The sequence below is a fragment of the Nicotiana tabacum genome, chromosome 2 (genome assembly GCF_000715075.1).
Source record: "Nicotiana tabacum cultivar K326 chromosome 2, ASM71507v2, whole genome shotgun sequence".
NCBI classification, from domain to species: domain Eukaryota; kingdom Viridiplantae; phylum Streptophyta; class Magnoliopsida; order Solanales; family Solanaceae; genus Nicotiana; species Nicotiana tabacum.
Window position 1 is genome coordinate 32819834 of NC_134081.1, and position 11919 is coordinate 32831752.

The following is an 11919-nucleotide window of genomic DNA, read 5'->3' on the forward strand; positions in this document are numbered from 1 at the left end:
CATATAGCCATCATTGTGAAGCATATGGATGAGATACATGTCCATATTCAAGTAGTCAAGAGGAAATGGTCGAAATCTAAGGTGTAGTACTTGCCATGTTTAGGCAAGTACTAAGAGGTAACATAGAATCGTAGGAGATGGTGGTTTAATACACAAAAGGTAAGAAAATCATGGAAAAATCCATGATTGAGGCAGATTCGGAGAGGTTTTTTGAGAGGCGGCGGGTTAGGGTTTTCATAGAGGAGAGAATAGAGAGGCGGCAGGTTTGGAGGGAATGGGGTTAGGGTTTAGGGTTAAGTGATATAAGGAAAGGGGGGAGTCGTTTGTGAGTCGTTGATCATTTTTTATCAACGGCTGGTATTTGAGAAGGGGTTGGGTCGTTTAGGATTGGGCTGGGGTTATTGAGCCAAGGTCCGGGTAGTCAGGTTCGAAATTAGGAGGAATTTAGGGCTAGATTTTAAATATCCAATTTTAATCAAATAAATAATTTATAAAAGTAATAAATAAATAAAAAAAATATTATTTGTGCATGCAAATGATTAAAAACAATTATTTAATATTATAAAAATATAAAAAATTATTTTTTGTATAAATAATGTAATTATATGTACATATGGGCTATTATTGCAAAATGTGCAATTTAGCCCTAAAAATGCTAATGTAATTATACGAAATGCAATGAAAATATTTAAAACCTCATATTAGTATAAATGATAAGTTTGGATGATTAATCATTATAAAAATAATTAGGAGGGTAATTATTGGATATTTATATAATAAAATACAGAAATAAATTGATTTAAAGTCTTTAAAAATCATGGAAGATTATGAAAAATACTTGTGTATGCTTGTAAATCGAATGATGATGCATATGCACTATTTTGAAAGTATATATATACATATATATATAGGGAAAATATGAGGAAAAAATTGGGTATCAACACTTATCACCTACTAATCTGTGCAGTCTTGCAAAAAATATGAATATCTCTCTACTCCAAAATCGTATCAATGAACGGTTTAATGCTTTAGAAACTAGACTCGTAGATCTTCAATTTTGTAGGTGGATCATCCCGTAATGCCAAGTATATTGGGAGAAGAACTCAGCTACATTAGACCTAAATTTCAGCACATTTCTGAATATAACTTGTTATGACCTTTGCCAACTTTTATTTCACAACTCACTTGACATCAAAACATAAAACACGACTATCATACGACTAAACTAACTCATAACATAACCTCCTTATCATGTTAAGAACCTTAATCTCACCCCCAAAATTACATGTTATAATATTCCCAACTTGTCGACTTTCGATGAAACTTATTTTCTTCAATTCGTTTAGCTTCTAAGCCTTCCAACCATCTTGGTACTTGTTATTCATAATCTTAAATATTTGTAACCTCTACGGTAACATGACCAACTTAATTTATGTACTTCTAAAGATGATCTGATATTCGAGCTTACATCAATTGACTTACGACGTACTTTTATGTACGAAATCATGGGGTGTAACATCATTCCCCTTTTGGAACATTCGTCCTCGAATGTTGGCTGATGCTCTTATCAGTCTCATAACCTACAGCTCTTATGAATACTTTAATACTGGTTGTTCCATCTAAGCAACTGTTCTGTGAATAAATCTAAAAGCCAAGGCATTCCCCCCTTTAGGCCTCTTTCTCAAAACACGAACTGTGGCCAGAATTCTTCCAATCTCATAATTGTTGCTACCTTCTGTCATGTAGCCTGTACGACCCTGCCCTTGTATGCACGCCTACGCGACTCTTCTTTTTTCTCCAGCTTCAGTCTCTGGGCCTCACTTTGCAAAACATATAGAGAACTATGACAAGTTGTTCCTCTGGGCATCTATAGGTATACTGAAGTTCTTCGCTTGGTACTTTGTCGAACTTACGACTATTGCTATATTTTGTTTTCATGGCCTCGGTTATCTATCCTTATGGCTTTACTGTATCTAGATATTCATACTATACGATAACACTTACTCCGGTTTATTATTAGTGAGGTCTACTACCCAACTCCAGGTTACACTCTCGATGCTTATCCTATATGTATAAATCTAAGTCCTTTAATTCTTTCTCATTACAGTTCATCTTAAGAATGGCAACATAATCTCATCTCATACTTTAGAACTTTTATCCATATATTGTTGATTCATCTTAATGTTGACTATTATCCACCAGTAATAACTTGAATCTTCTTCCGTAATACATTTTAACTAGGGCTCACGTCTCGTCGGCTAACATCTGAAGTTATTTGCTTGATCCACCTTAGGGATGAAACTATACTTCAATAACTGTATTTCATAGCATCTCAATGTGATTCATCTTATGGGAGGTATTCTAATCCCGTGCAATTCATAAAATCCCTTATGATTGAATCATTACTTCAATCAAAAGCTATATTCCTAAACATCATCATCTTATCGTTTATCACACTCACACTCCTATTTTACTACAAGGGCAACATTCCATCTCTTCTAAATGCTCCTAGTCTTAAACTCCTTCGAGTTCATTCAGGTTATACTGAGCTTTCTATAACTTACGAAAACCATCAGCTCTCTTATTTTGATGGGCTTAATCCCGATGCCTTACCTATTCATGTCACCTCCTCACTCACCTTTTCTTATCCTTACTTCTGTCTACCTAGAAATTTTTTATTCTACCATACTTTAGCCTGCGACCTACAAGTATCTATTCGTACTACTCACAACCTTTATTTAACATGCTAGCACCATAGATTTTTTTATGTTATTCTGGAACCTCAAACGAGACATCACGTTTCCTCTAATTCTTCTTTGATCTCGTAACTAGACCTCTTGATACCTAGAAATCATAGGTTGGAAGATGTGCTACTGACGACACCACTATCATTTCTAGATACTGAATCACGACTCTTCTAGCCCTCTATATGAAACATTAACTATTCAGAACCTTTTATACTTAAGTATCTCGTACCTCTTTACTTTTACCTTACTTACTTTCAAATCTCGAATCGTATCTTCTGTCGCTTTCATAACTTCCCTTCCACATAGGTGGAATTTATATCCACACCTTCAAGCTCTACTATAATACTTGCACCTCTGGTGCATACACAATCTGGTGGGAGCTTCATACTATCGGAGATCTGTTTGTAGTCAATTTTTTACTTCTCCAAAGGAACAAGTAACCCTTTCAACCAAACAACATACTTATTCGAACATTTCAAAAGATTAACATCATTTGAAGTTTCAATCGTAATGTTATATTTACCAACAGCGACAATAGGCTCTGTCGTTGATGGTCTAGCCTCTGCACCTTGTAAAACTGGAAGCTCCGGAAAGGACAAGGGCTCAGGAATGATATCTCCATCTATTTTAGTAAAAAGGCCTTGACCGAGCCAATCATCAAAATCGACTTGTACAAGAAATTCCGTTCCAGTCCCCGAAACTATTTTATCTACATGTACCCCAGCCGGAGACTCTCTCTTATCACTCTCATCAACAATAATGGGATTGTCCTTTGACACGTCCCTAAGGAAACTGAATAGCCTGGGAATCAACTCAGGAAATGTTTCGATCCGGTCATTCTCTTCCTTAGAGGACTACTAACATTACCTCCTACAAATACCATTTGACTCATTGGAGCAGCAAGCCTCTAGATTTGTTCTTGAGCTCCATCATCATTCTTCGGTATCTCAATTAAGCTCAGGCAACTGTTCTTTGAGCCAAAGACCTACAACCGAGGAAAGATGATGAGAAATTTATGAATAAGTAAAGCAAGCAAAAAAATCAAGCTGGAAACTCACCGTGATGCTTTTTCATCCATCCATATATTTTAGAAATGTACTTCCAAGTCCTCAAGTATTGTTTGAAGATGCTAAAATTTTATCCATACACTCCCTAAGATCATAGATTTCACCACACAATTCCTGGAGCTGCAATCCAAAAAGTGCAAGATGAAATAAGAACTACTATTTTGGAAAATAAAAAATTACATAGGTAAGAAAAATGCTTACGTTTGTCGTTCTCTCTCTCCAACAACAAATCGTCTCCGAGAACTAGATCACATGAAGGGACAATCAGAAATTTAAAGTACCATTATCTGTCGTGATCATTCCGATAGCATACTTTTCACAGTTGCAAAGAGTGAAAATACCACAATAGAAAAGCTTTTTGGACTAGAGGTTGAGAAGACATTGAAGCAAAAAATCAACCTCAGCCAAAATTATCAAATACCGTAGACATGCTATGAGCCTTAAAATGCTCGGACCTACTTGAGTCAAACAAATTTGAAGTGCTTACAAAAATACAAAATAATAGAGTCAATTACCGAAAACCCAAGAGTGAAAGGGTATGTGTACCTGAAACAAAAAATAGTTGAATAACTGGTAATTCGGTCATTATGCTGAGGTATTTAGATGTAAATGTTGGGGTTCCAATGAGACTCATCTCGAACGAGAGGGATATGTTCCGCTGAATGATAGAGGAAAAGTTATCCACATGTGTATTGTGGTTTCAAGTTTGGCTACGATTTTATTCCATGTATTGCAATATTCAGCGATATTAAGATATTTTGGCAGTATCTCTATGGCCAAAGGTTCAAAAAGGTCTTCATATTTGACCTTTTTCCCCTTAGAAGTTTTTTGGATCTCTTCTCCTACCTCATTATTAAAGGGGTTAACTCCGCCGAAGCTCATCCGAAATAGTAGTACGTCTTACATTGAAGACAGGGCTAAGAAATAAAAAAGCATAGAAAGAACAAAATTTTATAGATCCATAATTTTCAGTAGGAAAATTGCAGAAATAGTTCTTAGAGTTGGCGAAAACTGTCAAGGAATAAAGTACATTAAGAAATTGAAAGGTAAGAAAAAGAGAGAAAAGATTTCATATTTATATATATATGAACCCGACCTTTCAGAATCATCTTCATCAAGTCGGCAAATTCGAAAACATCACTAGGAAATCACAGTATCATCATTACCTTGGAAATCACTGTAAGCATCAAACGAGTCATAAACTGCCACGTGTTTCAAATACTAAATGAAAATTTCACGCATTACTTTAATCACAGTGCATGTCGCTTCAAATTCAGGATGCAAAAATCGGATAAGATCTTATCTCCTGCCAATTAAGAATCTTAATCATGATCTTCTTCCCGTCAAAACTTCTTCTACTTCTCGAAAATTCCTCGAACAATATCTGAAAAGTGGAAAGACTATCTGTATTGGTAAAGATAGACTTAACACGTGTATTATCCAGAAATAGACATGTGACAAGGATTATCCAATCAACTTATATAATAGTCAGAATGTAAATCGGAAAGTCAAAAAAATAGAACATTGATAGAAGACTCCTCGGAAGGTCAAGTCGAAGTATTCAGAAAGGAAGTCAAATATCCGAAGAATTTTTAAGTAATTAAAGAGTTCACGGATAAAAAGGGAAGCTATTGAGTATTGAGATTTTGATGATTAATAAAATTTGTTCAGAAGAAATACTTTAAGAACCAGGTCCTCAACGTTGCTACTTAACTGCTCTAAGAACCAGCTCCTCAAGGTTTATGATTGCACGTGCTTGCAAGATAGTAACTTTATCTCAAAGTTACCCAAGTCCGAGTTTGTTGGAAGAGGACTGCTAAACATGATAAGGGTTGTTGCCCAAAAAGATACATTTGCATCAGCGAGAGACAAGAGTCCCAAGAATTGTGGAGTCCTTGGAGCAGTAGGAGCCCTATCAAACGAGAACGTGACTACGCATAGGACCCCTAAAAGATCTCGGAGTCTATGGAATTTAAATACTATCTTTTTGGACTACTGAGATCATCCTTTTGCACATCAACTGAAGAACTACATTTTCTATACTCAAGTCGAGTACCAGTGTTGTGTTCTTCTTGAGTCAGTCTAGTAAATGTGTTTTAGAAAATCGAGTTGTAATCAAAATATCATATACAATCAGTGAGTTGGAGTGAGTATTTGATTTTGCAAGTTAGAGTAACTTGTAAGTAAAATAGTTGAAGTAGAAGAACTAGAGAGTATTTAGTTACAGATTTATAATCGATACATTTGGCTCATTGTTCTAGTGAAGTTGAAGCTAAAATCCTGCGTGGTAGATCGTGGTATTCGCACCTTTTGAGCCAGGAAATTTTTCATGTAAAAATTATTGTGTTTATTTTACTGCTTATTTTTCTTTACACTTAAGGAGTAAGGTAACGAACCAAGTTCTTTAGTATTCCATAAAACCATTCAAATTAATAATTGGTATCAAAGCAAGGTTCTCTCACACACGGTTAACACCTAGAGAGATCTTGGAAGCAAAATGAGTGTTCCACCTGGAATTAACGAAGGATAGTCAACTACCAGACCACCCCTATTTAATGGAAAATACTACAGTTGGTGGAAAGCAATAATGGAAGATTTCCTGACGGCTGAAGACTATGAACTATGGAATATAATGAACCAAGTTCCACTAACTCCTACTAAATAAAATGGGAGAAATTGTTCCCAAAGACCCCTCTGAATTTGTAGCATCGGATTTCAAAATGATGGAGAATAATGCAAAGGCTAAGAAAATCCTTATCTGTGAACTTGGTCATGATGAGTACAATAGGATATCAGCTTTCTCTGATGCAAGGGAGATCTGGGATGCACTTCAAGCTGCTCATGAAGGAACAAACCAAGTGAAGAAATCAAGGATCGAATTTCTTATGAGAAACTATGAGTTCTTCTCCATGAAGGAGTTTGAGCCCATCTAGGAGATGATGACTAGGTTTACTATAATAACAAATGAACTGAAATCACTTAGAAAGGTGTTCACTTTAGAAGAATTAATTAGCAAAGCTCTAAGGATTCTTCCAACTTTATGGGAATCAAAAGTCACAGCTATTCAGGAAGCAAAGGAGCTGGATAAGATCTCACTTGATGAGTTGGTTGGAAACTTAAAGACTCATGAGATGAGAAAGATAGAATTATGCAAGGAAGAACAGAGGAGGGATAAGGCCTTGGTTCTTATAGCATCTGAAGAAGATGAATCTGACAGTGATGATCCAGACCTAGTAATGTTTGCTAAGTTCAAGAAGTTCATGAAGAATTCCAAAAATACATCTAAGAGAGTGGTAAGCCGAAGCAGATCGACAAAGCCACTTATTATAAGTGTAACAAGCTAGACCATATGATCAAAGACTGCCCAATGTGGGAAATTGAGTGTAAGAAAGAAAGAGCTGAAAAAGAGAAACAGGAAAAACTGAGAGAGACGTGTCCAAACAAAGGAAAAATCCTAGGCAAAGGATTCACTGAAGCAATGAAGTAGCTTTTCTAGCAGCATATGAGGGCAATGGAAGTGAGAAAGAGGAATAGAAAGAGGATGAGGCCATAAGTCTCTATGTTGTAATTGATGCACATCAGACAGTGGAGACTGAACCTCCTGTACAGCTTGGAATGCACATTGGAAGACCTCCTCTATTTGATGGACATCACTATGATGAATGGAAGATGCGTATGGAAACTCTCCTTAAGGACACTAACTTTGATCTATGGCTAATTATCAGTCATGGACCAATCATCCTCACCAAAGTGAATAGTGAAGGAAACAAATGTAACAAGAGAGAAGAGGATTATGATGATGAGGATCGTCAAGTAATCCAATAAAATGCCAAAGCAAAGGACCTGCTCTAAAGAAGTTTTCCCAGAAAGTTCTCTACAAGGTGTCCTCTTGCATTTCTGTTCATGATATATGGAGGACCTTGGAGGCTGATTTTGGAGATGAAAACATTAATGTGCCGCTGATGGCAATTGAAGAAAGCCAAACAGAAGAAGAAGTGATAGGGATGATGTCCATGAGTGATTCAGAAACTGAAGATGAAACAAATCAGGTGAGTATCTCTAACCTGAAAGAAAATATTCATGCTTTGTCTAAAAAATAGTTGATGGCCATAATTGTGACCATTATGAGTGAGATGGACAAGATGAGTGCTGGAAATGATTAGTTAATAAGCAACCTTTCATGTGTTAAATTAAAGAACTTGAAACTAACAAGACTGATCCTGAAGGATAGGTCAAGACCTTAAGAACCAAGTTCTTGGTAAAGAAAAAATGAGTGATTTGCAAGATAAGCTTGAAAGGAACTAAAAAAGATTAAAGATAATCTTTGTGATGCTGAATGTAGGAATAAAGTATTGCAAGAAAATCTAGAAAAACCTAAATATGAACTATCTAGGCTAAGCAAGTGGCATATATCCTCAGATGCATTAATTGGTTGAATGAAAACTGCAGCATTAACAAATCAGGAATTGGCTATAGAAAACCTGTTCCCAAATTTGATCCAAAGTATGTAGGAATTTCTGATAACAAATTGTGCACTCATTGTGAAAAGGTAGGACACTTTAGATATACTTGCCTTGCCTTAATTCATGCCCAGTTTAAGAACACTTTTGGTCGTGCTAAAAATGTGAAGAAGGGAGAAGAACCAAAAGTCAAGCCTTTTTTCCAAACTAAGTAGATTAATGTCAACAAGAAAACAACTATTAATCATCTTCCCTTCTGGCCAAGAAGAGATCTGATTCATCTTTTTTCAAATAAAAAGGGACCCAAACTTGTCTGGGTTCCCAAGACAAATTTGTGATTTCTGGTGCAGGCTAAAGTGAGAGGAAATAAATAAGACTGGTATCTCGACGGTGGATGCTCAAGACATATGACTAAAGAAAAGAAAAACTTCCTCTCACTGGTAGCCTTCCAAGGAGGGAGTGTGTCATTTGGATATTGGGAAAAGGGACAGATAACAAGTATTGGTAAGGTTGGTAAGTCACTCTCTCATGCTATAGAAGATGCGTATTATGTAGTAGGTCTTAAACATAATCTTCTTAGCATTTCTCAAATGTGTGATAAAGAAAATGAGGTAAAATTCAATTCAAAAATCTGCACTGTCACTGAGCTTGATACTAATGAAATTGTGTTAAAAGGTAAGAGACACAACAATGTCTACAAGATATCTATTATATCTCTTCCTCAGAGTGAGCACATATGCTTGAAGTGTAGTGGAAGATGACCCACTGTTATGGCATAGAATACAGGAACATGCTAAACTATCTCAACTCCGCAAGTTGGCAACAAAAGACCTAGTCCTTGGACTACCAAAAGTTGAGTTCACCTCAGACAAGGCATGTGATATTTGTGTCAAAGGGAAACATGTGATATCATCATTCAAATCTCAAAAGGTTGTCAGTACCTCCAAACCCCTGGAACTCCTTCACATGGACCTATGTGGACCAATGAGGGTGAGGAGCAGGGGAGGCAAGAGGTATGTCTTTGTCATTGTAGATGACTTTTTTAGGTATACATGGACCCTGTTTCTAGCATATAAAGATGAAACTTTTGATGTTTTCTATGTGTTTGTCAGAATGATCCAACAGAAACTGGGATGTGATGTTTTTAGTATAAGAACAGACTATGAAATTGAGTTTGAAAATTCTAAATTCCTTGAGTTCTGTAGCACACATGGTATTGATCATAACTTCTCAGCACCTAGAACTCCACAACAAAATAGTGTTGTGGAAAGAAAGAATAGATCCCTAGAAAACATGGGGAGGACCATGTTGATTGCCAGTGGACTTCCTAAGAGCTTCTGGGATGAGGCAGTCAATACTGCTTGTTACTTGTTAAACAGATGTATGGTCAAACTCATTCTTGAGAAAACTCCCTATGAGTTGCTTCGAGGGAGAAAGCCCAACATCACTCACCTAAGAGCTTTTGGGTGTAAATGTTTTATGCACAATAATGGCAAAGAAGCTCTAGGTAAGTTTGATGACAGAAGTGATGAGGGAATTTTCTTGGGCTACTCACCACATAGTAAAGCTTACAAAGTCTTTAATAAAAGAACTATGTGTGTAAAAGAAAATGTTCATGTTATTTTTGATGAATCTAATAACATGGCTGAGAAAGGTCTGCAGGATGAAGACTATGACATATGACTCACTGATGAAGGATCTTCTAAAGAACCTGAACATCAATCTGAAGATGGATTAGGAGATCCTAAGGAAGTTGAAAGTGATCAAGAGGAATAAGAAGAAGAGAGAACTACTCTGATTGCTAACCAGACTAATGAAGTTGTACCTATTGACATTGTTCCTTTGGGTCACTCCTTGGGTGAACCATCTCTATATATGCAGATTATACCATGGAAACATCATAGTTCACACCCCCTTGAGAACATCATCTCTGATCCTAATGCTAGAGTGCAAACCAGATCATCTCTGAGAAATTTATGTGCACTTACAGCATTCCTCTCATAGGTTGAACCTAAGAATATAAAGGAAGCTCTAAAGGGTCCAGATTGGATTGTAGCCATTCAAGAGGAGCTAAATCAGTTTGAAAGAAGCAAGGTCGGGCACTTGGTGCAAAGACCCAAAAACAGAACTCTCATAGGTACCAGATGGGTGTTCAGAAACAAGCTGGATAAGAAAGGAAATATCACAAGGAACAAGGCCAGACTTGTAGTTCAGGGATACAATCAAGAAGAAGGAATTGACTATGATGAGACATTTGCACTTGTAGCCAGAATGGAAGCGACAAGAATGTTAATAGCTTTTGGTGCACACATGGAGTTCACCCTGTATCAAATGGATGTAAAGAGTGCATTTTTAAATGGTTACCTGAAGGAGCATGGGTTTGAGAGTGAAGAATTTCCTGACTATGTGTTCAAGTTAGACAAAGCCCTGTATGGACTGAAACAGGCTCCAAGAGCTTGGTATGAAAGACTCTAAAAATTCCTCTTAACCAATAAGTTTGTAAGAGGAAAGGTGGACATCACATTGTTTCTAAGGAGTAAAGGCGGAAATGTTCTGATTGTACAAGTATATGTAGATGATATTATCTTTGGGGCTACTAATGAAGCAATGTGCAAGGAATTTGCTGAGATGATGGGGAATGAATTTGAAATGAGCATGATGGGTGAATTGAACTTCTTCTTGGGGTTGCAAATCAAGCAAAAACCTACTGGAACCATGATACATCACGGAACTACTGAAAATATTTAACATGGACTCTTATAAGTCCATAGACACTCCCATTGCTATTGCAACAAAGCTGGATCTTGATGAAGAAGGGAAAAGTGTTTAACATAAGCTATATAGAGGAATGAATGGGTCATTGTTGTATCTCACATCAAGCAGGCCTGATATTGTATTCAGTGTGGGATTGTGTGCAAGATTTCAGGTAAATCCCAAAGAGTCTCATCTGAAGGCTGTCAAGAGGATACTCATATATCTTAAAGGGACTTCTGATCTGTGTATGTGGTATCCTAGAGGATATAGCTTTGATCTAGTTGGTTATGCTGATACTGACTATGCAGGTTTTCATATTGACAGGAAAAGCACTTCAGGAATATCACACTTTCTTGGTTCTTGCTTGGTGTCTTGGGGAACAAAGAAGCAAAACTCAATGGCTTTGTCTACAGCTGAAGCAGAATATGTGACAGCAGCATCTTGATGTGCTCAGTTGTTGTGGATAAGACAACAACTAAAGGACTATGATATTTTTTGTTGATTGTGTTCCCATATTATGTGATAATACTAGTGCCATAAACATTGCTAAAAATCCCTGTCAATATAAGAGAACCAAGCACATTGACATCATACATCACTTTCTCAGAGACAATGTTGAAAAGGGAAATATCTCAATTAACTTATGTAAAACTGAAGACCAAATTGCTGATATTTTTACTAAAGCTCTAAATAGGGATCACTTTGAAAGAAATAGACTGGAACTAGGTCTAATTAATACTTCCAACTAGGTTGAACCCCAATGATTGGCTAGAAAATTTATAATTAGATGTAGATGGTTGAGTATAATGTGTTTGATCCAGTCTCGTGCTTATTTTGAGCGCACACACTCGCCCAAAAAATTCTAGTTGATAAATATGTCTTATGATACTA

At 36.6% G+C, this 11919-nt stretch overlaps 1 protein-coding gene and 1 long non-coding RNA gene across 2 annotated transcripts; one reads left to right on the plus strand and one right to left on the minus strand.

Moving 5' to 3' along the window:
• Positions 1–882: 882 nt before the first annotated feature.
• On the minus strand, positions 883–5379 carry LOC107806145 (uncharacterized). Its single transcript, XR_001652595.2, has 3 exons — positions 4016–5379; positions 3806–3934; positions 883–3732 (listed from the first exon to the last, which is right to left on the minus strand). It is a non-coding gene; the product is annotated as an uncharacterized LOC107806145 (long non-coding RNA).
• Positions 5380–11122: 5743 nt separating this feature from the next.
• On the plus strand, positions 11123–11473 carry LOC142166418 (secreted RxLR effector protein 161-like). Its single transcript, XM_075225659.1, has one exon. The coding sequence runs from the start codon at positions 11123–11125 to the stop codon at positions 11471–11473; it is 351 nt and encodes a 116-aa protein (XP_075081760.1).
• Positions 11474–11919: the final 446 nt, after the last annotated feature.

Bases quoted from the DNA above. Each gene is read 5' to 3' on its own strand.
- LOC142166418 (XM_075225659.1), top strand. From the start codon at position 11,123: ATGAATGGGTCATTGTTGTATCTCACATCAAGCAGGCCTGATATTGTA.